Source organism: Melozone crissalis, unplaced genomic scaffold (genome assembly GCF_028551555.1).
Source record: "Melozone crissalis strain CALT ecotype California unplaced genomic scaffold, PUWL_Pcris_2 ptg000026l_1, whole genome shotgun sequence".
In the NCBI taxonomy this organism is placed as follows: Eukaryota; Metazoa; Chordata; class Aves; order Passeriformes; family Passerellidae; genus Melozone; species Melozone crissalis.
The window spans coordinates 9,792,683-9,819,725 of NW_026535804.1; the positions used below are offsets into that span (position 1 = coordinate 9,792,683).

Consider the following 27,043-nt stretch of genomic DNA (forward strand, 5'->3'; position numbering starts at 1 on the left):
GTGATCCCGGGCGCTTCGGGTGCCCCGGGCCGTCCCTCAGCGCTCGCTGCTGTCACGGCCGGCCCGGGGGAGCCGCCGCCTCCCGCCCGCGCCCTCAGGGGCGGCCGCCGCCCCGCGCAGCCGCCGCGCAGCCGCCGCTCGCGGCAGGTCCCTCGCGAGCCGCCGTAGCGCGCCCGCCGCGTTCCGTGAGGGGAGCCCGGGCAGCCCAGGCCGCAGCGGCGCCGCCGCCGCCGCCCCGCCCGATGTGAGCGGCCCCGGGCCGGGGGCAGCGAGCGCGGCCATGAAGAAAGACGTGCGGATCCTGCTGGTGGGAGAACGTGAGTGCCGAGGCAGGAGGGCCGGGGAAGGATGGGGGCCGCCGGCTGTCACATCGCCCCGGTGCGGCGAGGCTCAGCCCGGCCCGGGGGCTCAGCGGCGGCCCCGCGGGGCGGGCAGGGGTCGGGGCGGGCCCGCCGTGACCGCTCGGAGCGCGGCCTGGAGCCCTCGGCTCCTGCTCCGGACACCAGCACGGCCGGCACCCGGTGGAACTGTGCAGCTTGGACGTCCCTGGAGATGACACCGGGGTGAAATTCGTGCCCGGTGTTTGGCCACGGCCGATTTAAACTTTTGGTTTTCTTTTTCTTTTATTTATTTTCTTTTTTTCTTTTTTCTTTTTTGCCCGCGTGAAAATCACACTTGCACATTTCCCGTTTACTGAGTTTGGAGATCAGTGGCCTGATGTGTTCCCAGTGGTTCTAGGTCGGCTGCTGTGGGTTTGTGGCCAGGACAGGGCCAGAGAACCCAGATCCCTTTTTTTGCTTTTAACTTTCTGTGTGGCCTTGGATAACCAGCACACACGAAGGTGCATCCCAGAGGTGCTGTGGGTCTGGATTCTTTCATGTGTTCTTAAAATTGTGTCCTGAAGTTCACGCTTAGGTACCCAGATAATTGACAAGGCTCCCAGAGGCTCAGCTTCTCATCGGTATAAATAGCAGAGAGGTTCTGTTAGTTTGCAAAGAGAGCTTAAGTTCCTCGAGGGGAAAGAATACAGAGTAATTACCAAGGGTTATTAGTAAAATTACCTAGTTATACTAAGAATGTCTAACAAGGTATTGCTAACAAGGCTTTCCTGAGGACTGAATGCCCCATATATATTTATAGTGCAGTTTATGCTGTTGTTTTATGGTGCAGGTTGGCTCTGTCTGTGCTGCATAGAAAGGTTCTCTGTGACTCTTCTGGAGAGGAATCTTGAGGGAGCTGTCATTGTGCAGGAAGAGCTAACTCATTAAGATTGTGTTTGGTTAGTTTTGCATGACTGTGTTTGGGAATTGGTGCCTTTGAATACGCAGTTTAATTCCTCTTTAGAATACATGCCTGATTTACCTCATTGTCTTTGGCAAGGCTGTGTTTTGGGCTGGCTGTGTGCAGTGGTTCCAGCACAGGTGTAACAGGTACTTTGTTTTGGGAACAAGGTTCACAGTGTGTCCAAATGGGAATATTAAAGGTTTCTTAAATACAGCAGTGTGTACTGCATGGCACACATCAGATTGGGAGCATTGTTATGTTACACTTCTGTTGGACTTTAGTGAGGAGGAGGGAGAAATTTGTTTTACAAATTGGTAAAACTTGTCAGTTACAGTGCCAGTCCTGCTCTGTGTATGTGTCTCATGTATATTTATTAATCTGAAACCACAAGTTAGTCCAGACCATATAAACTTTTTAATGATAACAGCAGAACAGGTTCAGAATCTGAAATATGCCAAGAACTCTTTATTGTAAGCCTGTTCCAGAACTCAGCCTTTTCCATTCCCAGTGGTCCACAGTTTAGGTTTAAGTTGGTTTAGTCCTCATATGCACCAGTAATTTTCAGAATATGTTCAGCATGTTATGCAGCATGATGTAAAAGACTTACATGTGAGGAAAAGGACAAATTAATTATCATAAAGTGCTGTGCTGCTTTCCTTCATCCCAGTCAGCTGATGCTGTTTGGGTTGTTATTTCTAAGACTCTGAACAGATTGGGAAAGGCAGAGAGTTGACCTAGATTTCAACAAAATAACCCAGATCTCTACACCAGAACCTATGGATTTTCATAAAACCCAAGGACACTAGAAAGTGTATCAGGAGTTTCTAAATACTGAACATTTACTCACCAGCAATACATAATCTTCTATTTTCAGTCATGAGAAGTGGGTTTCTATATCTGCAAAACCAGTTTTGCCACTATTTGAAGTTAGAACTGTCTTGGTCAGGTGCAAAGCACACCTCACTATTTTCACTAATTAGTAACTTTACTTACCTATAAGGAAAGTACTTGTCTTTTTTCCCTGTGGAAGTAGGAAAGCTTCTGAGGCTCTTTTGATTCTGTCAGGATGAAAATTCAGGTGGAGTTGATGCAGGAGGATGCCTGGCAGTTTAAGTGAGGATTTTATCTCCTTTGAGTATCTTTGATGGAAACACAACTGCACTGCTGTTGGGACCCCTGCAACCTGCTGCTCTGCAGGGAGCACCACTGGGAAAAAGTGTACAGCTGTTCTCTGTAAGGAAAACAGAAATCTTCCTCCTTAGCACAGCATTTCTTTGCTTTTCATAATTCTTTTACAACTACTGTTCATCATGGGAAGTTGAAGAGAAGGTTTTATTTCTGGATGTCAGAACATGTTACTGTACCAAAAATAGACCCAGATAAGGTGAGTGTACTCTGACTGGATCATCAGTTCAGTAACACCAGTTCCTGCTCAGAATCAGCCAGTGGCACAATCACTCCTCTTCATCTTCCAGTTCAGAATTGTGGAGAGTTAATAGAGATGTGTAACTGCAGGATTTCAGCTGCACACCTGCTGTCCCCTGGTGCCATTTTCTGTTGGTTTCAGCAGGAGCAGTGGCACAGGCTCTGAGTGCTGCCCTGCCTGGTTACCCATCCCTGCTGGCACAGGGGCTGCTGCATCCAGCCTGAAACTGAGTTTTGCTTGAATTGAGAGGTGTTGGAAATAGACAGTCCCAGGGAATATTTGCATATGAACATTTTGGGTTTTAAGAAATGTCTCAAAACTAAATAAAGCAGTAATAGTCCTGCAAGGCTTCCAGAGGGCCAGAAAATTCACAGATGAGGGGGTTCAGAGAGTGGAACCCTGAGAGAAGTTACCAAGTCTTGGTTTTAAATGGTTGCATTAGAGCTTGTCAAAACAAACAACTCAGTTGTGATATCAGATGTCTGAACTTTGCAGGTAAACAAAGCCATTTATTTGATTGAATGGTGTTGGGTGCTGAAGCTGAGATGATCATCTTAGACTGAGAAAATTGTGACTTTAGAAGGGTTGGTGGTTTGGGGTATTTTTCACTTTTAGTGGGGGACAGCTCATTTGTATCAAAGGGTTAATGCTCTTGCACTTTAAAGTAGTCAAAGTACTGCAGGCTTGGTTCCTGTCCTCTTGTCCAGCTCTCATCCTTGGGATTTTAGGACTAAAGTGCAATCATCATCTCAAGAATTCTATAAAAACAGTTATTTTCTGCATGTTTTTCTGTCTGCAATCTTTGTATTTCTGAAGTTGTATTAAAGCATTTCTAGTTTGTTTTGATTATTTGTTTGTTTAAGTGTTCTGTGTTAAGGTTAAAACCTGGCAATTTTTCTGTGTAAGGCAGAGCAGAATTCACTTCTCTTCTGGTGGAAATACAGAAGTGGGAGATGGAGCCCAAGTTTTTGCAATAAAAGAATTATGAGAAAATTGCTGTTGTCCATCTTTAATATGATTGCCCATATTTGATATAATTAAACAATAGCTTAAAAGATTTTAATGTGGAGAATTGGAAAATGCTTTTTAAATCTTCCCATTTTAAGATGGGGTGCAACTGTTAAGTGTAACAAAACAAATTATCTAATATCTGTTTTTAATGCTTTTGCAGCCAGAGTTGGGAAGACATCACTAATTATGTCCCTTGTCAGTGAGGAATTCCCAGAAGAGGTAGAGCACTTTTATTTGTTTTCTAAGTTTTATTTCTATCCTGTCATATACTAAGTTAATAGACTCTGCTGTAAAGTAAAGTTTAAAAACAAAATAAAGTTTAAAATGGCAAAGATGACTTCAGGAGGAGCGATGTAGGTTGGTTTGAATCTATCTCTGCATGTAGATGTGAAATTGAAGTTTTATCTAAGTTCCTTCCTTTTCACATTGTTAATTAAACAAATTGTTTTATGTGTGATGAATGGTAGATGTTTTAAGGAGCTGGAATTGGTCCAAAGTGTCAGCATATTTCAATATGAGAGACATGTAAATGGGAAGGTGCTGAAAGAGGCAGGACCATCAGTTATTTTGGGGGATGTTGCTTTTAAAGAGCAATCAGAATGCAAAATGATAGAGAATGAGGAATTAAAAGTCACATTGTATAACTTAGCCATTTTTTGTGACTAAGCAAGACATTGCCTTTACTTCTGTCTTTGAAGAATGTTTTATTGAGTCTGGAAGTAAAAACTGCAGAAAAAGCTACTTCTACATATTATTCCTTTGAAAAGCAGCACATAGTTTTCTTTGTACCATAAAAAGAACCACAGCTGCTGCAAATAGTTAAGCTTTTTACATATAAACATGAATGTTTATTTCTTCTGATCACAGGTCTTAAAATAGACATCATGTGCTGCTCTTTGAATCTGCTCTGCTCAGAGTTAATGCAGATCAGTAGCTTACCACAGCTCAGGAGTCAAGACTGGAGTGTAAACATCACTGAATTTTGTTAACTTAATTGAATTTAGTTCCTAACCTTGCAGTTAAAAAGGAGATCCAGTTCCTTTGGCAAGTTATTTGTTATTGTACTTAGTGAGCTGTAGTCCTCTGTTCGCTTCTCACTTCTTCCTGCAGTATAACCTAGAATATTTAATTAAATTTGTGTGTAGAGAGAAAACATAATCTATGTGTAACACGAGATCTTCCTGAAATTACAGAAAAAACTATTGTAAAAATTCTTCATCCTATAAAAGCTGCTGAAAGAGACCTGCCCAGTTCCTCAGGCCAGTCAGGCAGATCAGAGCAACATTATGGGGTCTGACAGGCACTTCAGGCCTGGAAATGGTGTTTAATGCAGGCTGTTATCAGTAATCACTCTCGAGGAAGATCTGAGCAGAGCCTGAAGCTTTACAAAGAGACATTCTTGTTGTGATTGACTTTTCTTTTTCCCTTGTTTTACTCAAAGTAAAGTATCATGAGAGTTCAGTGTCAACAGGTGAAAGGCAATAAATAGATGTGCAGGAGATTTTCATTAAAATTAGGTTTAAGTTGGTTGTTCCCAAATATGGATTAGGGTTCTTTGGGACAAAGGGCTATCAGAGTTTACAGCATTTTTCAGAATTAACTTTTTCTAGCATCACTTTTTGCTTTGCAACATTTTCTAGATTTAATGTTTAGCACTGTCAGAAGCAAGGATGTTGTCAGATTACAATTGTGTAAAAACTGAGATTTGTATTTTGTCTGTCATGCTTGTTTAGGTGTTGGATAGAGTGGGCTTGAGTTTTATAGAAGTATTCATTGAATGTATCCTCAACAGCATTGCTTTTCTGCAAAGCATGCAGGAAGTTCTGTGTGCAGTAACTAAACAGGTAAAAATGAGAAGGTAGCAGTGACTTTCAGTGCTTTTAAAAAAAGAAAACCAAACAAGTAAAACCCAAAATACTCGAATACCTGAACAACTAATAGTGGTTGCACTGTTTAAAGCTGACTAAATGGCAGCTGTATTATAGTCTATGGCTTTTGTCACCATCTGGATTATCTTGAAAGGTTCTTTCTGGGTGTTCCTTTCAACCCCAGGTTCCACCCCGAGCTGAAGAAATCACCATTCCAGCTGATGTGACTCCTGAAAGAGTGCCAACCCACATCGTGGATTACTCAGGTAGGGGCTGCTCAGTGCCCTCAGTGATGTGGTGGGGAATTGTTTGTCTGCCTCAACAGCCCCTGGCACAGGCAGACAGCTTTGACAAAGCTGCCTCATGAGCATTCTGAAATACCCAAGTTCAGTTGCAGAAGTTTTTGTTTTTATTTTGTTTGCAAAAATTTTAATATTAATGAGTAATTTCTTCTATCAAATGCAGAAGCAGAGCAAAGTGATGAGCAGCTTTATCATGAAATATCACAGGTAAGTGTATTTTAGTGTTTGCTAGAAACTGGTTTAGGAGAATGTCCTTTCCTTCAAAGTTCTCTGCATTAGATGGGCTTCAGTTTGAATTGAAGGGAAAAACCTTTTGTGCTTGGCATTTTCTATTTTGTTTTGTGACTTGTGCTATAGGAGAGATACCTCTATTTAAGAAATCTTAAAGAAAGTAGGTACTGGCACTGTATTGGTGAACTGAGCTTAAGCTTTGTCCTTCCAAGTTAAAGGACAGACCCTAAATATCCTTTAATAAGCAAGCCAGTTTTGTATAAATAATTCTGTCCTGAAAAGATCCATTTTGCTGCTTTCTGTCACATGGTACTAATGCATTTATGAATAGCACAGGCTTCTTGGTGACTTTGTCATCCCTTCTGATTCCTATTTTCAGTTCTTTCTGAGCACCTTTGCACATTTTCTGCACAGTCTGTCATGGTGTTGTGTTCCATTTCTGGCATTTAGTTTGGTGCTTCAGTGGAGGCTGCGCATGATGACTCTTCAGTTTGGATTTCCTGGTGGCACAGGTCTCTGCAGGCACAAGCTGTGACTGTCTCACTGCAAGACAGGCTTTTTGGCACTTCTCACCATAGAAGTTCTTTGTTTTAATCTTGTTGGTCAGGCTCCAAGTAGTTTAAACAAGCCAGGAACAGAGTTCTATAGTGAATTTACTCTGATGTTGTTTTGTATGGTCTTTAATTGTCTGTGTTGCTCAGGGGTTCTGAGCAGAGGAATTCCATGCCTTTCCTTTCTCTTCATTTCAGGCAAATGTGATTTGTATAGTCTATGCTGTTAACAACAAGAATTCTATTGATAAGGTACAGTAACACATTTTATCCCATTATTGAGGTGTAACTTGTGCTCTGTTAATTGATGTCAAGCTGAAATCTGGATTAGACATTTGAAATGCCTGAGATGGAGTTTGAGATCAGTTGTTAAGAGAATGAACAGATGTGGGTTTGCTTCTGCTCCATTTCCACATGTGAGTTTTTAGTCATTTCACTTGTCTGAGAAAGTTGCTCATTAATCAGCTCCAATTTTTGTTTCCTTCTTTGTGGGTCAGTATGTGCCTTTTTGGGGAAGAAGCAGCAGCAGTTGTAGTGAAACTTGTGCCCAGTTCAGTCACACTTAATTTGAATTTGTGTTTTTCATGTCTGTTTTTAATCCCACTTTAGGTAACGAGTCGATGGATTCCTCTCATCAATGAAAGGACAGACAAAGACAGCAGGTGCTTAAGTACAGATGAGAAGTGTGAATTGGGCTGCACATCAGTGGGTGTCAGTGAACAGTGTTGAGGATGTTAATTGTTTAAGACAGTCAAATACTAAACTTAAAGTTTGTATAAGAAGTCCAAGAAGCAGGAGATCTGAAGTATGTAGGTCTGTTACATGTGCCAGCAATGTTATTTATTTTGAATTTCATGGGCAGCTTTTACCAGGTGTGTTTATATTTGCTCTAGGGTGTGTATAGCTTTTCTACTGGTGCTGGTTTGGGTAATAACAATGGGATTAATTACCATTGTATGTAAATGTGTGGGTTTTGTGGAATGTACAAGAAGTACATTTCTGTCTAAGTGTATATCAAAACACTTTATTTAAACTGCTGCCATTTAATTTTGCCCATTGCCTCCAGTGGCATTTAATTGCATCATGAAAATAATACAGTGCTTTCTGGTGGGACATAAAATGCTAAATTAAGATACATATTTTTATCCATCTGTCTATAAAGCTCTTAATATTCTTTTGTTTTTAGGCTTCCTCTTATATTAGTTGGAAACAAGTCTGATCTAGTGGAGTACAGCAGTATGGAAACAATCCTTCCCATTATGAATCAATATACAGAGATAGAAACATGTGTAGAGGTATGCAAGACTTTCTAAAGTTAAAGAAAGTAACAGGGAATACATTATTGCCAGGCACTTATGGCAATTTTATAGTAGAAAAAGGGATTCTGTTTGTTTTTTCCAAACTAAATATTTCAAGCATGAGTAATTATAATAGTGAGTTTTTATGTTATCTTTCTTTAGGGAAGGTTACACAATTGTATAATCAAATGTTACTGTCAAATTCTAATATTTAGAGCATCCTCCCTCCTTACATGCTTCCCTTTAACAAGGGTTTTCTATTTCATATTAAGCCAGACAGATGTCTGCAAAGTATTCAGAATTGATTTAATGTGTGGGTATGTTGTGGGTTTTTTTGTTTTGTTTTGCTTTGGTTTTTTTCCAAAGCAGATACCACTTTTTGATTTCTGTTCTTGGTATGACAGCAGATTGTAGTGAAACCTCATTTGTTAATTAATTGAACAGGTACAAGGGCTGGATGTCTTTTTTCCAAACCAGCCCTGTACCAACAGGAGGGGATTAGGTCTTTAAAAATTTGATGCTTACTTAAATTTCAGAAGAAATCGCCAAATAGTCAAGAAACTAGCTCATCAATGTGAGGATTTCTCTTTCAGTGTTCAGCCAAAAACTTGAAGAATATATCTGAGCTATTTTATTATGCACAGAAAGCTGTTCTACATCCTACAGGTCCTCTTTATTGCCCAGAGGAGAAAGAGGTATTTATCCATAGATTCTCAGAGCAAATAATTTGGGGGGAGTGAATCACTTTGCCGCTTGTTCCTTTTCAGTGGATTTTGCATCTCTGAGTGTGTTCTGCTACCAGCACCCCACCCCAAATGTCAGGCATTGCATCCCAGAACCAGTGGGGCTGTTTTGTGATGTATGAACCTGGCCTGTCTTTCCTCTCCCTTCAAAGCAGTCAGGACAGTTTTTTGTTGCCTGTGTGAACTGCTGGGTAAAATGACAATCTTTGCTCATGGCTTTGAGCCAAATGTAATGTGACCCAAATTGTGTCTTCAATTCATTTCTCCTTTAGATGTACATTTTACAGGAACTCCATTTATTTCAGGGAAAGCACTCTAGACTTGGCCTGATCTAAGAGAATTTTTTTTCCTGAGAATCTTGGGAAACTTTGGCAGAAGGGATGAGAAACAAGTGATGAGTCTGGTTTTTAGGGATCAGGTGGTTTCCTGAGGATATTATGAAGGAGTATTTTATTTTTTTAAATTTTCTGGGCAAGTACAAATAGAATCTCTAGTTGTATCCATTTAGTATTGGGAAGTAGGAAAGTTGCTTCAGCTGTAAATACTTTGTTAAGTAGAGAATCAGAGAATAACCCTGTTTTGATTTCTTCCATCAGAATCATCTATATGAGTTAGTAATGTTTGATAAAATTGTTGTGCTGAAATCTTTTTGGTTTTCCAAAACCAATGTCTATGCAATCTGTGTGACCTCTGTGAAGAGAAGAGCCCATCATCACAGTAGTTGTTGGGAGAGCAGTACCAGTGTCTGTTTTCCTTCACTTGGAAGGTATCCTAGCAGTTCTTTTGTCCTAGAGATAGTCCATATGCTCCATGCTTTGCCTGGTAGATGAATGAGCCCTGTGAAGGTTTTCAGTATTTGATGTTTGAAGTGAGCTGGCTGTAGTTCTAGACCTATTTAGTTTTGCAAAGCACTGGGAATTTAAGGTGATTTTTTTTTTCCCCACCAAAAAATGGTTTTGGGGGAAAAAAAAACTTATTTAGTTGCTTCTCGAAGTTTTCTCTAGCAATAAGACTGAATTTAAAGAACTGAGTTTTATTCTTTTAAATAACAGTAGTGCCACCTTCAGCTTGTGAAGAGCTTGAGATTTTTCTAATAATTGAATAGCAAAACATTTAATGTGGAATAATTGTTTTAAATTTATGAATATAAATTTGCTAAATCAAATTTTTATTTCCTCTTGCTTTTTACTTTCGTGTACATGTGAATGAATGTCTCTGTTCTGAAACTGTAAATGAAGACTAGTGTGTGTTTCCATGTGATTGAGCTGCCTGGTGTCATTCAGTGTAATCTTTTTCTATTCAAGCCTAGAAAGATACTGAAGTTCCTTTTATTCCTTAGATGAAACCTGCCTGTATTAAAGCACTGACTCGCATTTTTAGAATTTCTGATCAGGATAATGATGGTACTCTCAATGATGCAGAGCTCAACTTCTTTCAGGTACCTCTCTTGCTTATCTTTCCACCATGCTTAAAAGTGCTATATAATGGTGTATATATATGCTGTATAATTCTAGAAAACAAATTATTGGTTTTGAATAAATAATAGAAGTGTGAAACTGTAAGGGAATCAGGCCTAAATACTTGGTCTCAAGTGCAGCATAGAAGAATGGATTTGTACAAACAGAAATGAGATTATTTTTATTTCTAACCATTGTTCAAGTTTGAATTCAAGACCAAAATTTAAAAAATCTATTAATGTACTTAAAAATCAAATGCAGTTTTTATGCCTTTATTTCCACTAAGAGATTGTTCTATTGTCCTTAACCAGCTTATCAGAATTTTTAAGGCTGTATTTCGTACAGGACATGCTGTTTGTCCAGCTCAGTAGCCAGTGGTACTAACATGCTGCTTTTGGGTTTTGTGTTAGAGAATTTGTTTTAATACACCACTGGCACCTCAAGCTTTGGAAGACGTAAAGAATGTAGTCAGGAAAAACCTGAGTGATGGAGTTGCAGATAATGGATTGACATTAAAAGGTGAGCCTTATTTAACTCTTAAAAAATGTGTCTTTATACAGTTGACAATCACTCTTACATGAAAAAAGTGGTCTTTTGGAATATGATCTCTGTCTTGATTTTCAGACTGCAAGAGCTGAGCTTGTTAAACAGTGATATCTTGGTGTTCTTTAAGCCCTGGGAAGTGCCAAACAAAAATCCTATCCAGTTATTTTGATGCAAGAAAACTCAAAGAAGTCTTCCATTAAACTGCCCTCCAGGCTCCTCCAGGCTAAAACTTTCTGGTTTAAACTATTGAAAATACTGGGTTTATTTTCATACAGCTCTAAAATGCTGGTACTGGAAAAAGCAAACAACAACAGAAAACCAAGGGATTGTTTGAAGGAAATGGTTCCTTGGAGAGCTCTTTTACAAATACCATGATTTCTGAATGTTCAGTCTGTGTAGATAATGCTGTACTATCACCCAGGAGGTTTAAAATCATAATGTGTATTTTGAGCTTTTTTTGTTTCCATATCTGATACTGATTCTATTGAAAACACTTGTAGCAGGTAGAGCACTTCAGAGCCTTAAGATTTCACCATTTTTGATTTTTAGGTTTTCTTTTTCTACACACACTTTTCATTCAGCGAGGAAGGCACGAGACAACCTGGACTGTTCTGCGCCGCTTTGGCTACGACGACGACTTAGAGCTCACACCAGAGTACCTGTTCCCTCCGTAGGTACCACTGAGCCTGAGGTCAGGCTCTGCTGCCCCTGCTCTGCCAGGAGGAGAGGGTTATTCCACTGTGTTTATTTACACATTACTACATCAAGCACCTCCCTTACTTAATGGCCATCCAGCCAAAACCTTCATGTGGCTGAACGCAAAGGAAGAACTCCCTTGTGCCAAATCATGTTCTCTTCTCTTTCTTCATAAGAAAGGTGGCAGAAGAGATTCTTAGTATAAAATTGGAACATAAATTTGAGCAGTTGATTATTGTGTGTGATTATTGTATTATTATTATTATTATTATTATTATTATTATTATTATTATTAAATTCTAAAAGACTTGTCAGTATTTTTGTAGCATTTGAGACCTATTGAAAATCCCCAAACCAAAAGGAGATTGACCAATTCTGTGGCTTCTGTTAAAAAATGTAATTGCATCATTTTTTGGTTAAAAATCCCCAAACCCCAAAGTACAAAAACAAAGCAAACCAACAAAAATGTGATTACTGTAAAGCTATATATCACAAAAGGCACTCACTCATCATTTTAGAATTCCTAATAGAAAGTATGTGCTTTGATCTATGTGAAGATAAATTATTAAAGTGCCAAGTCAGATACTAAATGTTATAATTTATAAAGTATATATTTTGAGTTTTAATATTCTGTATTTCATAAACAATTAATGCTTCTTGTATCTGTTTTTGTTTTCAATGAACAGCCTAAAAATTCCCCCTGACTGCACAACAGAACTAAATCATCATGCGTACTTGTTTCTTCAAAGTATTTTTGATAAACATGATTTGGTAAGCATTTAATTTGTGTGTGTGTGTATGTGTCTTTATGTTTACAAGCCTTGGTTTGTCAGGAGTTTTGCTAACAAAAATGGTTTTTATCATGATGTCATTTTATTCAGCTTAACCTATAGAGTCAGTACTAACCTGCAGCTTATGATTGTCTACAAGGAGAGTTGGCAGTTATAGCTGTACTACCAAATTGTTTTTAACTAGCTCATACATTTAATCTTATTAAAAACAAGGAAAGAACAATGATTAAAAAGAAATAAGCTTGGTTTCTTGAATCTTGCAAATGCACAGCAAGAAAATGCCAGTTTAGAATAGACACGAATTAAATTATGTCTGGTACCATATTTTGTTTCAGGATAGAGATTGTGCTTTATCTCCTGATGAATTGAAAGACTTGTTCAAAGTCTTCCCTTACATGCCATGGGGACCTGATGTGAACAACACAGTTTGTACAAATGAAAGAGGATGGATCACATACCAAGGGTTTCTCTCGCAGTGGACGTGAGTGTGATATAGGACATTTTAGTAGTTGAGAACTCTGGGTATGATCATGTGTTTGTGGATTCCTCTTAAAGACTATTGGAAAGAGTAGAAGATTTATAGTTGATAATTGATCCAAGCAGTCAACTTTTTGTAGCCATCCAGTGGCCTGATCTTCAGACTGTTGTGATAACCTGTTCAGGATTTGGCCAGTATTTACTGCTGACAATGAAGAAGTTTCTCTTCAAAATGTGGAAATCCCTATGGTCCCTGCTGAAATGTTACTGCTGTTGTTCTGCCCCTTAGAGATGGTTTGAAAAATGGTCCTCAATAATGAGGGTTTTTTTTCCCCAATTTAAAATACAGAAAATGAGAAAAATGTTATTTGGGGAGATAAGAAGATACAGTGTGGGTTGATAGGCCTCTGCTTGTACTGCCTTTGTAGAGTGCTGGTGACCAGTAAGACTGATGGAGTTATCACCATTTACTCATTGATTCAGATACTTTTGTCCTTCAGTACTGCATAGTGCCAGGAATGTTTCTATCATGTCAGTCTGGAGATAGGAGATAAGGATTGTTTCAGTGCTATAAATAACTGGTACTCCAGATGGTGACAATTGAAAATTCTTTTTGTCCCCTCTGCCAGACTAACCACATACCTGGATGTGCAGCGTTGCCTGGAGTACCTGGGTTATTTGGGGTACTCCATACTTGCAGAGCAAGAGTCTCAAGCATCAGCAATCACAGGTAATAAAAATTTGATACAACACAGAAATTTAAATTTAGAAATATACTAGAGAGTAAATTGTTTGATGGTTCATCTATTTTCATTTACTCTCTTTTACTTTCTGCTCAAGTGAAACCTTTGATTTAATGTTTTTGAAAGGTTGATTTGTGTGCATTTTCATGTTTTCACATGTGTTTACATCTTGTGAAAAATATTTGTGTTTTTCCAAAAGTGACAAGAGATAAAAAGATAGACCTCCAGAAAAAACAGACTCAGCGAAATGTCTTCCGATGCAATGTTGTTGGAATGAAAGGCTGTGGGAAAAGTGGAGTTCTTCAAGCTCTTCTTGGAAGAAATCTAATAGTAAGAAACATACAGTATTCATCTATATATGCTCTTGAGTTAAGATTAGACAGCAGAAGTGATTATCTTAGAGCTTTAGTGGTTATTACTCAGTTTGCAGAGTTCTTTGAGGAAATACAGAATTAGTACGGAAGAGTTTGGGTTTTTTTTGGTTTTGTTCTATTCTGGCAGTGGCTATTGCATGCAATAATGATTTGTACATCATAGATTATAGCTATGCATTTCCTTGGAAAAAATCCAAAGATAATTATAATTTTAATTTATTAATAAATGAAGTAAACAAGCTGTTCAAATCTAACTTAAAGGGAAAAGTTGCTGTGGTCTAACATGAAATTCTGCCTTTTCAGAGACAGAGGCAAATACGTGCAGAACACAAATCTTACTATGCCATTAATACAGTCTATGTATATGGACAGGAAAAGTACTTGCTGGTAAGGCTGCCTCTTTCTTGTTTGCCTTAGACTGGTTAATGTTAAAATTCTGTGAATTATTCAGAGCCTTCTACCACAAACTAGTTTTAATTCTCTCTTCTTAATGTGGATTTCTCCCAATTATTTTCTGTCCCAAATAAGTTCTGGGTTTTTTTGTTGATAATTTAGCCGAACCTGGTCAGACCCCTGCTATTTTTGAAACCTTGACCTGAGTTGTACAAAACCTAGTCCATTTATGGTTACACTGCAGCATATCAAATTATAACGTGTGATAAATGATCAAAAGTCAGTCTACCTATTCAGTAAGAAGTGTCTGTCACACAGAGTGATTAGAATGGCTAAAATTAGTATTCAGTGGGAGAAATCACTTCTTTAAGGCTTGTTCCATTCTAGTTCTTCTTTATGATAATATGATCTCTGTTTTCTGAGATCTAGTCCTGCTCTGTGGTTTTCCTCTGTAGGATGCATGCCCATTTCTGTAGCTGTCTAAGCCTTTGTTCTAAAGTAAATATCACTTTTTATGTTGAGGTGGTGATTGCCTGCAGATGTGATGTTAACAGCTCACATATGCTGGCTGCATGGTAAATTCCTACTATTCTTTTTCATTGATTCTGCCTACTGTCAGTCCATTAGTTTGAAGGATACATAAAAATAAGCTATAAAAATTATGAGACAAATTACAAAATTCCTTTAACTGCATAATAACAAGCTTTCCTCCCTGTGCAACCATCTTTTTTTCCAGCTACACGATGTCAGTGACTCAGACTTTTTAACTGATGCTGAGACCATATGCGATGCTGTCTGCCTGGTATATGATGTCAGTAATCCTAAATCCTTTGAGTACTGTGCCAGGATTTTTAAGGTTTGTAGAGTTTATATTTACAAACCTCTACATTTATATTTCTTCTCATTGACTAAATATTCAGTATCAGTTACCTGACCTATACACTGGTTCTAGTGCTTAAAAGACATTTTATTTCTAAGTGCTGGTTATTTATCAGGATGCCTTAGCAGTGGTGCACTTCTGTTACTCATACAAAGCAAACATCTGCTTTTCTATGTAAACTACTCTGCTTCTAGAAGTGCCTGACTTCAGTGGCATGAATGTATCTCAATGCTGCTGCAACCAGTGTAATACAGCCTCTTCCAGGTTGAATTTTTCATATACTGTTTCTTTCACTTCTTTTTCTTTAAATTTGCAGCAGCACTTCATGGACAGCAGAATACCATGTTTAGTGGTAGCTGCCAAGTCCGACTTGCATGAAGTTAGACAGGAATATAGTATTTCTCCTGCTGAATTCTGCAGAAAACACAAAATGCCTCCACCCCAAGCCTTTACTTGTAATACTGCTGATGTGCCGAGTAAGGATATCTTTGTAAAACTGACAACTATGGCCATGTATCCGTAAGTACTGGAGCTGTTCTGTTTTCCATGTGCATGGTCACACAGCAGCACTCACTGCATGCCATTGTTAGCCACAGGATGGAACTGCCTCACCGAGCTTTAGCAACAGAGAGACACAAATGGCCTCAGTGGGATCTTTAAACTATTTCAAATTGAGGAGCTAGGCATAGATCCAACACAGAAATCAGTCTCAGGTATTGTTGCTAAATTGAAGAATGCCCTAGTTCATCCAGCTCATGATGCAAATTCCAGCCAACAGGCTTCTGTTTGGTCCATATTGGTGATATAAAAAGTACATAAGGTTTTACATCTTGGTATTTTTGAGAGTGAGGTGTACTGTAATCCTTGTTGGTAGTTCGACAGCTGATTGCAATGGCCCCTTAGTGCACAACAGTTTCCCCAGTGCACTGCTTAAAATACTTTTTGTTTTCAGGATGTTTATTACCATGTGCTACAGGTCATTCATCTAATAAATATTATGATTTTAATAGAATTTTTGTATAAACATCTTTGGACTTCAGGTACAAGATACTTAACCTCACATTCTTCTTCACTACGCATCTCACTGTTGCTAAACTCACTTTGCATCTCTTTTTTTTGTTGGGTGAAGCTTTTGATATGGTGATGAACTACATAAATATTACAGCAGATGGAGTCTAGTATGACAGCTGACATTTGCTTTAAAATAAATAGAACTAATGTCACTTTCACCCAAAATAATAGGGTGTTTTTAATTATTTGAAACTGAATTTACTGAATTACATCTGTAAAGCTGTAGTTTTGGTTTTGGGTTTGGTTTTTTTTTTTTTTTTTTACTCTTGTGTTCATTTTGTAGCACTGGAATACTGGGAAACCACTAAAGTGTAGCACTGACCAAATGTCTGTCATATCAATATTCCTGCTTCTCCCTTAGTTTTCAAGCATGTGTGTTTGGTAGGGTGGGAAAAATCGAGGCAACACTCACCCTGTAAAGAGTGCATTCAAAGTGGTAGAAAATGTGGCTTCCTTTCCTTTGAAAAAGGGGTGTTATCTATTGCTGTGCAGACATACTCAGAAGCCTTTAAGTGCTTCTCTTTTATGGGAACCTTGTGTAAATTCATCAGACATTTTCATTCATGTTTGTGCTTTGCTGTTAAGATCTGTATATGGTGGTGATGCCAAAATGTCCAAGACGTAGAACCTCTAACCTTTAAATTCTGCACAGCTGTAGTTGTACCCTTTCTTCCCCAGTGTATTTTTTTTTCCTCCTCTCCTTACTCATTCAAATGTACCTTTTATTCCTGAATCTCTCTTGGTTGTGGCACAGTCCTAATGTGCACCTGATTTGATGAGCAAGATTTCAACTCCTGTCCTTCTGTGTGTTTTCGCAGCCATGCCCGGTTACGCTGTATGTGCGCCTGCAACAGGTGTACATTTTGCATCTGTCAGAACTTCCTCAACTCAGACTTGCTGCAATCTGTAAAGAACAAACTCTTCACTGCAGTTCTTAACAGGTCCTTAACTTTATTTACTAGGTACCAGGTGTGCTTTTAAAATAAAGGGTGTCTTTGGAATACCAATTGGTAACCTCATATACTGCAGGTTTTTCACTCCATATCCACTAAATAGGCCAATACTTTAATAATTGTCATGGAATTATCAAACTTGGTTTAACTTGGAGGTTCTTTTGAGCTTAGTTTAGACATTTTTGTGAAACATTACCGATTTGGTTGTTGATTCAGGCTCTTTGTGATTGCAGGAATTAGTACTGGGTTTTTAGGGAACTGCTAATAGTCCTTAAGTAGTGTCTGCACAGCTGTGTAATGTTTCTCACTTGAGACATTGCAGGTTTGTTTAGTATTGATTAGAGGTAGTGCCTGTTAGATCCCAGTTACACAGGTATTTTCATAAAGGCACAGCTTGACTTACAGCAGCATCATGTAATATATGACATGTTTATAATTGCTAATTTGATATTTGGGAGTTCATAGAATTTCTGTGTGTGTGTGTGTTATGCTTGGTTTACACAAAGAGTGGGCATTTTGTCTTAAAAAATAATCCAGATGTTTAAACATCCAATTCCTCTCTGAATGAAATGCAACATGTAAGTGGTAAATGCTTAAACATTTGCATTTCCAGATACTTTTGGAAAAACAATTGGTAAAAGAGATAACTGGTTTTCAGCATTGAAAACAGTGCTAGAGCTTGTTCTGCAGGCAATTTTGGACACACAGGATTTACTAACACCTCAGCACTTCTCATCACACCCCAGCAAATGGGAGTTCAAACCAAACAACTGTTGCAGTGCAGTAGTTCCATCCTCCATGGCCTTCTTGGAGGCTTAGATGGGAAATGTGTTTATTTGGAGGCCATGGTTGAGGTTTCCTGACATGCTGCTGGTCCATGGATGTTACTGCTTGTTACAGGTTTCAGATGTAGCTGCTCCATGTAAGAGTGTCTGCCTCCTTTTAATGCAAATGACACACATGTAGGAGCTCTGCTGATACACCCACCTACAGGAGTGAGCATTTTCCTTGTCAAATACCACTTTAATCCAAGATACAAGTGTTAACCACAGAGTGAGAATTCAAGGGTGAAAAACTGATTAGCTTAGGAAAAGACTGAATGAGTGAGGCTCTTCATGCTGCATCTGTTCTACAGCAGTCATCCCATAGACAGAAATACCTTGAAACAGCAATCTCTGCATATTGTCACTCTAAAACTTCATTGAGCAGTCACTACTAGAAAATCCCAGCTCTTCATTATTGAGGCTGAAATCTCCTCTAACACATCTTCATTTTTTGGAACTGGTATAGGTTGCTCCATTTGCTGTTGTGATTGTTTCTCTTTTGTATGGGTTTTTTTGAGTCCTGCATTAGACATTGAACTTCATTCCTCTGAAGTGCTGTCAGGGTCTCAGGGTACTGAAATATTTTATTGAGGTTTGGGATGCTGTCATTCTCACCTTATCACTAGGGAGACTATAACAAACAGGAATCCACTACTGCCTGAAAAGTCTGTAATTCAGGGTGAGGAGAATTCCTCACAGACCCTTCCCTCCTGAAAGAATTACTTGCTAGAATCCCCTTGCCTCTCAGTCACTAGGGATTGTTCCAGGTTTCCAGCACGCTCACTTCATCTCACCTAGTCCCTAACCAAACACCTTGCTGAGGTTATTTACCATTCAGCACGTGAACTGCTGCACAACAGCACTTGTGGTAGAACTGGGATACCTCTAAACAAGAGGAAATAGCTCCCAGTTGTAGGCACAGGAGGGTGAGATGGATTTCTTGTCTTATAAAAATCATACATCCAATGATGTGTGATTAGAGAAAGCATTTGGATCAAGGACTTTCTGATTCAGATAGTTTCCATAAATTTTCTTACTCTGCCTTCACAAGTGCTTACCATTAAGTCAGCTAGTTGGGCAAAAGTTAGATAGCTGATGGGGGAAGGAGGTTTCTAGTGAGCACTTTATTCTCCTGATCCCCTTCTATTCCCTTAGGCTGTGGGAGCTTTTCAGGTAAACTGGAATGTTTCACACGGGACCCCTTCCTGTGCCCTTTGTTGCTAAGTAACCCCTAAACACTGTTACCAAGGCACAACAAAAACTCACATTTGAATATTCCCACTGTAGTAATTAAAGGAAGAACATTGCCTCTGTGCAGCTGAGAAACCTGCTCATGCTCCCCTCAGTTTCTCTGGACAAATTTCAGGAGTTCCCTGAGGCTTGCAGGCTGTCAGAAAGGCAGGTTCAGCCTGGAGGTTGCTGTGTTGGTTTGAACTGCCCAGGGTCACAATTTGTTGGTTCTTTGAGGAAGGAGGCACAGCATTCAAAGCACTGGACATGCATGTATGAGACTTGCTAATATCCTGTAGTATTTCTGTAGTTTTAATATGTTCTTTCCTTTAGGTGTTCACTTGAATTTGGCTGGCTGGCATCTAATCTCTTTTTACTACATTGTTTTACCAAAAGCAGTCATTCTAACCCTTTAATGATGAGCTTGGATTTTTGGCTTTTTTTTCCCTTGGTTTCAAATCATCCATGTTGCTTTTTGCTTGTACAGCAGTGGCATTTTTCTGTCAACTAAGTTCATTTCAAAATAAGATGATCCAAATGCATGAGAATTGTGTTCATCAAGGAGACTTCTCGGAGGATGTTTTTCTTTAAAAGTTTTTAAAACACTGTGGAATTGAAATTAAATTCTACTTCCACATGAAACCTGGTTGTTTCAGGAATTATTAGTAAGGTTTTGGTTTCTGTGACAACCTTCCTTCTGTGCAATTACAGTTAAGACAATAAATTATTATTGTGTTTTCCTGTAATAATGGTGAAGTTTTAAGAGTATAGCCCAGAATTTACCTTTCACTATGTGCAGTGTACACAGGTTTCTTTTCAAAACTTGCATGTTGCCTTTAAATCTAATTGCAGAAATCTGTCTCTACACTTAGGTGTCCCCCAAATTAGGACATTGCTAAATGACATCCCCAAAATGACATTAGGACATTAGAAATTGCTAATTTATTTTCCTCCTTCTCTAAGCTGTTTGATGCCCCAGAGTGCATAGAAATTTCCAAAGCTGTGTCCCTTGACTTCTTTCTAAACAAAGTGTAATGAATTGGCATTCTACATCCATTTTTAGGTTTTGTGGATAATAAGATGCATTTGGAGCTTTTCACATTTTAGATTACTAATGCATGGGGGAAAATTCTAACTGCTGGACTTAGTTTGCAACCTAGGAAAATATGTGCCTGAAGGGAAGCTGCAGCAGCTCGTGCAGGTTATGTGATGCTTTTGGAATTCAGTTGCTTATATTTAATGCTAAGAGCCTTTGTCAGAGCAGGCTGCTGCATGATCTTGCTTTGGGTTCTGCTGTGAGTAGCCCTGTGAGCAGCCTGTTGGCCCCAGCACTGTGCTTTTAAAACGCTTTGGAAGTTACTATAGGAATGTTTTTGAAGTTCTGTATTTAAGGATAAACCTTCCCAGAGCTGGGAATTATTGTGCTGCTGACCTTGGGAGAAGTGTCAGCATCAGTGTGTAACTCAGCAGTTTTCTGTGTGTACCCATGGCAGGCATGCTCAGTTAACTTCTTAGCAAGTGCATGTGACAAACTTCTTGTGAGTTGTTGAAGTCTCTTGAAAAAAAAATCCCATCCAGATTTCAAAGATCTTCGTCAACAAGTGGCAAGGTACTTGACTCACTGTTAAGAGTAGGTTGAATAAAAATATGCCTTTTTCTTTCCAAAATGTGCATTAAAATCCAAATTTTGTGCCAAAGGCAAAATTTCTAGACTTTCATATATTTGTGGAACTAGTTGTATGATTAAGTACACACAGCAGCCTGGTTGGAAAGTTTGAACCATCATTCTTATTAATAAGCAAGAGTTTCAAATGCAGCTTCACTTATGGAGTCCTCACTACTACTCTCTGTGTGTGTAAGTGCACATCTGTTTAGATGTTTTACCCTTGGAGAGAATATTTTTTCTAATTCAGGGTTACTCTCTTACTAACAAGGCAGTAGTAATTTCCACCACTGGTGAAAATTAGTTTCATAAGCACAACTAGACTGAAGTTAAGTTTGAAAGTTATTATTTGATGAGGTTGAATTTTTCAGTGTGTATTGAAAAAGGGTTTGGTGCATTGTAGCCACCTTCATGTCAAAGAACCTGCACTAGAAACAAATATTGATTCTTTTTTATTATCTCAGAATTTTTTTTGTTCCTTTAATGGCAGCTAAACAATATTGGAGATTAAAGTTGTAAAAATGGATTTTATGACAGCATAAGGAACATTGAAAGAAGAAAAATTGGATGTTTATGAAGTTGTAAAGCAGTTAGACATCCATAATGTTCTGACTTTCAGTAAGCATTTTGAACTTTGGATTTTCAGGCTGAGACATTCAGAGTAGATTTCCTTGAGGTTGTAAGACGAGTCCCTGTCTCGAATTAGTTCCTTATTTAAATGAAAGAATCTGCTATTGTTAGGCTTAGAAAAGAGATCAAAGCCAATTTAGTCTCCCTTTAGACATTACAAGAGGATTTTACCATGGCTGAGAACATATTAATTGTTTTTAGAAGGATGAAGCATGCTCAGCAAGTTTCTTGCATACTATTAAATATGGACATGTGCAAAACAAGGCAAATTGTAGATAGGAATCAGAAAATCTAGATGTGAGAGATAGTGCTTTATGAGGCAATGCAAAAGCATTAATTTGCAATTGAAACATTGATTTGCATATTTAAAGGGATGGGATTTTAAATTGTACAAATAGTTGGGCATTTGAATTAACCAAATTAAACTGGAGACTTGTTAGTTACACAAATACAGGCACTGTGTACTACCAAATGTAATCTAGTAAATCATGTTACCTACAAGTGATTCATGTTACAGACACAGATTAGTTTTATAATTTACATATCTGAAGAAAAGGATTTCACAGCCTTTTACTATCACTGGAGTGATAAAATACAGTCTTTGAGTTCTCAACAGCAGTGGGATCTCATTTTTATGGCTGATGTGCACATGGTGCAGAGTATTGCAGTGTCCTGTGGGACACATGGAAATTGAGGCTGTGGAGATGGAGTGGGAAGAGAAATCCAGTTTCATAAACAGGTTTCTTTGTCCTTAAAGCAATTAAGGCATTTAGCTACATGAAATCATACATTTTACTTTGCTTATTAAAAGCACAAACTTGATTTCTTTCTGGTTTTCCCCAAAACTAAGTTCTTAACAACTGCACAAGAATCAGTGGCTAGGTAGCTATAAATCAGGAATTCTCTGAGCTTTTTGATTTGAGAGGGTTGCTGTGTTGAGCCATGCAATGAATGCACTGTGCATGTGTGTGAAAAGGTTAAGAGCCTACCTAGCTGAGGTGGGGGCCATGCTGGTAGCAGACAAGGAGAGCAGGATTATGCAGCAGGTGCACGCCGTCCACTCTGTAGAAGATTCCATCTTCATGGAGTCATCTCTTGGTCCACGTTTGCTTGAAGCCAGGTAACAACAGCCAAACCCAGGTGACCTTGCCATTGCCTTTTCCCTGTCTTCCCCCCAGCAAGCCACCTGACATCCAATTTGCAGAGACTTTGTCAAAACTAGCTGTAGAAAAACTAATGCTTGCAGGAGTTCTTGGATTTGGTGTGTTCTATAACCCAGCAAGACATTCTTAAATAAGATCAGGATTTTTTAGACTAAAGAGCAACTGTGTGTGCATCAAAGAGCCTGCTCTTCAGCATGTGGTATGGCAGAACTCTGATTAACTATCTGGCTGTTATGGCTCCTGCAGAAGTCTACTAAAGCATATTCAAAACTGGTTTTGTGTGTTTTGATAGCAAGTAGCAATTCCTGCTCTGTTAAACAGCTTGTGAGCTACAGCTCTGCAGTTCTCCCTCTATGAACTCCTGTGTGTGCTTAGGATCTCTGTGCTCCTCTCCTTAACCCTCCTGCGGCTTCACTGAGTAACCCATGGCGATTAACACAGGCTAAAACATGTAGGCTAGTGAAGTTCTGTTCTGAGTTCTATCTCTAAAGCAAACAAACAAAAAATCAACTTTACCATTGTTTGGGAACTTCCTGTGCTTTGAATTATGGCATTTATGATAACTTGTTTTAAATGGTAGCTCCTGCTTTCTGGTAAGCTGTCATACTTCAGACTGCTGTTAAGGGTGGTCAGCCTTGCTTAACTGAGCATGTTCACAGACTTCTTGCAATATTTGGGAGAGTTGGGTCATTGCCTGTCTCCACTGTCATGTGAGATGTGGATTTTTCTGTCATACAGTCACTCCATACTGTCGTTTTCTGTTGGTGCCATCGTCACTGCCTGTTTCACTCGCACTCTCTCTTAGCTTTCAGCTTGGTGTTGGATGACTGCTTCTGTTCTTGTGACTACTGGGAAGAAAGGGATTTTAAAATGGTTTGATTCTAGCTTTTGGAAAAATATTACTTGCTACTTGTCAGTAAACTTTTTTTGGGGGTAGAATAAGTAGGTATTCAACAGGACTGGGAAGTTTTTAATGGAAAAGCAGAAATATTAAATTCAACATATAAAAAAGAAAGAAAAAAGGATTTTGCTGGACAGAGTTGTTCTCACTATGAGTTACTAATTATTTGTAGCTATTTTTGTTTTCTTTTCCCGAATGCTTGCTGGTACTCTCAAAGGAGGACACCTTGCCCTCTCCATATCCATGAGAAATTATCTGCTCCTGCATTTCTCCTCAGCTGTGTGAGCCCTCTGACTTCAGGGAGATCAGATGTGCTCAGGGCTGCAGATCAAACCCTGAGCTTTAAGAAAAGCAAAATGAGAGTAAAGTGCTCGTTAAGGCTGAACTGTGAGCTGTTTGCCTGTGACAAGTGTAGTGATGAGTTTCCAAAAGCAGAGTAGTTTAGCACAAGCTGTCTGGAGTTCCTGGCATGGAATTAACCTGGCTCTGTATGTGTGTTAAATTTCAGGCATGTGACACAAGCGGACCTCAAGAGCTCAACGTTCTGGCTCCGAGCAAGTTTTGGTGCTACTGTGTTTGCAGTTTTGGGTTTTGCCATGTACAAAGCACTACTAAAGCAGCGATGATCTGAGAAGAAGCACATCTGGCCCTACCAAATAAATAAATAAAAAACCACTTTTATGTACATTCTGAATGCTTTAAATTCTGCTAGAAATATTTATATATGCAGAGTTACTTTATTAATATTTGTAATTCATGCTTAAGATTATTTTAAATTATAGCTCCAACTACAGTATTGCATAATGTGTGGAAAAAAGGAATTGCATCTTAACAGCCAGCTAAAATGGCTTAACTTGTAAGGCCAAAAGGGAATTTGTTGTAAATAACCTGTACATATTAAAGCAAGTAAGACATTGCTTCCCAAAAACCTATTCAAAATACTGTTCTTAGATGTTCACCATGGTGACATTCTAGTGTATAGGTGAAATTCATTTTCAGTAGAGTAGACTCAACTCAAGGATCATACTTCCTCAAGGATTGCTTATTTATTTCACATTCATCTGAAGTGACTTCATCTTTTTGGACTATAAGCTATAGCAGGCAGAATTTGTGATTTTTGTTCATATTTTTAACTGATGAACAAATTTGCCCCTCTAATCATGTATTTCAGGAAAGAGTCACCTTTGCTGTCCTGGCCTATGATTTTGTATTTTACATGACCAGTGACATATTTAGAGTCTGGCCTCTTTTAGGAGGAAAAAAGTAAAACTTTGAAAACTGCCAGACCAACTTCATACACTGTGTGTAACCTGTGTTTTTCATTTTTCACTATGTTGTGTTTTATAACCCTCATGAATCAGATGAGCAAATTTTGTATGTTCTAAATGGTTATAATTTGGAAGTGTTGCAGTTTAATTTCTCACATCTGTCAGTCATACTCTCATTAAAAGCTGTGTATAAGAGAAAACTGCAATAGTACACAGTGCCTATTCTACTGTAGTATATTAGTTGCATGGATCACAGTGCATTCTGTAATGGGCTAGAATTACCTATAGACACAGCTTTTTTAATGATCAAGTAAACCAAACATTAAATTCCTCATGACAAACCTATTTTTCCATTGCTGGCCTTTTCAAGTATTTCAATAAAATAACTGTGTACTGTGTCTGTGTTTGTCTTTTTCTTCTTTTTCTTTACCTTCCTGTGCCCCGAAAGCTGGAGTTTACCAAAACTTTGTCCTTTATGTAAATGGATGCTGCCAGTGCCCTCACTTGTTGGAGGTCACATATCTTGGCAGTGCAGTTTCTCTCATGCCTCCATTAGAGGTTTATTTCTGATTTATATCAGAGGACTAAAGTGCCTTCTATGATACTTAAAAGCTGAAATGCAAATAGTCAACTATGAACTTCAAATTTTTGTCAAGGACAAAGACTGGGAGAAAAGACCAAGTAGTTCCGTGGTGTGTAGGACGCTGTGGGCAGTGAATTAGTTAATATTTTCGTGTTGATTAAAGAGGCTCCAGCAGTGCGGCGTTCCCGGGGGGCTGTGGGGAGTCCCGGGATGCTCCCCAGGGAATGCCCCGAGGGACCCCAGCCCGCCCGGGACCGGCCGCCAGGGGGCGCTGCCGCCGAGCTCACGGGGCCGCGCTGAGCTGGGACCGGCGGGAGCGGGAAACGGACCCAGCAGCCCGGCCCGGCGGGAGCGGCAGTTCCCGTGAGGAATGAACGGCCCCGTCAGCCCGGCCCGGCGGGAGCGGGAAACGGGCCCGGCAGTCTGGCCCGGCGGGAGCGGCTGTTCCCGTGAGGAATGAACGGCCCCGCCAGCCCGGCCCGGCGGGAGCGGCTGTTCCCGTGAGGAACGAGCGGCCCCGGCCTCATCAGCCCGGCCCGGCGGGAGCGGCGGTCCCCGTGAGGAACGAGCGGCCCCGCCAGCCTGGCCCGGCCGGAGCGGGTTCTGCCGTCCCCCGGAGGGAAGCGCCCCTGCCCTGAGGCGCTGCCTGGCCGCCCTCAGGGCCCGAGGCGACCAGCGCAGGTGAGGGACGGAGCGGATCCCCGCCCGCTTATATAAAACAGGCTTTCCCCAGTGGTTTGGGGACAGGAATTTTCTTAGGGAACAGCGTACAAGTGTTGCTATCCAGCTCTGCTGTGGCCTCACCCAGGCGGGTCGTTGGTGCTCCCTGAGGGAGCCCTGGTGCCGCCAGCCAAGCCCTCCTGGATCCTGTGAGGGTTTGAGTTACCGTGAGGGGAAATTCTTCTTCTCATGAGTTACCGCGAGGGGAAATTCTTCTTCACTATATAATGAAGAATGTCCAAAAGTTAGCTACTGCAATTAAGTGCTGGGAAGAAGGAGCAGCACCCCAGCCCACTTACTCTCAACAGCAATTTGTTTTCTTTCTTCTGGCACCGCCAGTTTTCTAATAACTTCTTTCATTGTATTTTCCACAACCAGACTCAATTTCTTCCTGCTCAGTCTGATGCATGAATTGGCTGACCATGGTGTAAAGTCACTGACAGGACAAAGACCTTGATTCATCTTCCTCGGAGACACATCCTTCATGCTTCAGCTTTGACCTCCTGTCTGAAAGCTTGTCAGTTCAGGATTAATAGTAAGCAAGACTTGATTTTATGTTGGAAATTAACCTTAAATTACTAATTGGTCTCAATTTCAAGCAATTATTTTGTTTAGGAATGAACCTGTGTTATGATCCCAGCAGGTGACAGGTAAAAACAAGCAGACATTTTAAAATACCACAAGGCTGACCTGATAGGAGAGCACCCTTTTAAGACAACTGCCCCAAAAAAGGGTTAATGGCAGATTTAATTATTTCCCTAACAAAAACCAAAAAGACAATTCGAACCAGCTGCAACCAGTAACAGTTACTGTGGCAGAGAGGGGTGCAGGTGGAAAGACTAGTGCTTTTTCAGAGCTGCACTTGGAAAGTTCTAAGTACAACATGGAATAGGAAGGGTCATGATGATGGTCTTTCAACACAAGTTAGAAATCACAGAGGAGATTGGAGTTTATTTTTTCCCACTA

At 39.7% G+C, this 27,043-nt stretch overlaps 1 protein-coding gene across 4 annotated transcripts; it reads left to right on the plus strand.

The window, feature by feature from the left end:
* Positions 1-218: 218 nt before the first annotated feature.
* Positions 219-25,172, plus strand: RHOT1 (ras homolog family member T1). 4 transcript variants are annotated; one of them, XM_054278622.1, is made up of 21 exons: positions 219-317; positions 3,882-3,940; positions 5,774-5,855; positions 6,055-6,098; positions 6,872-6,925; positions 7,283-7,335; positions 7,860-7,968; positions 8,565-8,666; positions 10,054-10,152; positions 10,582-10,690; positions 11,267-11,387; positions 12,100-12,184; positions 12,540-12,685; positions 13,311-13,411; positions 13,624-13,754; positions 14,102-14,185; positions 14,928-15,047; positions 15,388-15,590; positions 16,961-17,083; positions 22,419-22,562; positions 24,015-25,172. In XM_054278622.1, exons 1-21 carry the CDS (start codon positions 281-283, stop codon positions 24,130-24,132), a joined length of 2,124 nt encoding a protein of 707 aa, XP_054134597.1. In that variant the 5' UTR covers positions 219-280; the 3' UTR covers positions 24,133-25,172. The 4 variants fall into 4 exon arrangements, with proteins under 4 accessions (XP_054134597.1, XP_054134594.1, XP_054134595.1 ...); XM_054278619.1 differs by lacking the exon at positions 22,419-22,562; XM_054278620.1 differs by lacking the exon at positions 22,419-22,562 and having other exon boundaries at positions 15,391-15,590.
* The last annotated feature ends 1,871 nt before the right edge of the window (positions 25,173-27,043 follow it).

Excerpts from the sequence above, each read along its gene's own strand:
- RHOT1 (XM_054278622.1), top strand. The coding sequence starts at position 281 with ATGAAGAAAGACGTGCGGATCCTGCTGGTGGGAGAAC. Across the intron at positions 3,941-5,773 it reads GTGAGGAATTCCCAGAAGAG|GTTCCACCCCGAGCTGAAGA; the intron begins GTAGAGCACTTT and ends TTTCAACCCCAG. Across the intron at positions 6,099-6,871 it reads TTTATCATGAAATATCACAG|GCAAATGTGATTTGTATAGT; the intron begins GTAAGTGTATTT and ends TCTTCATTTCAG.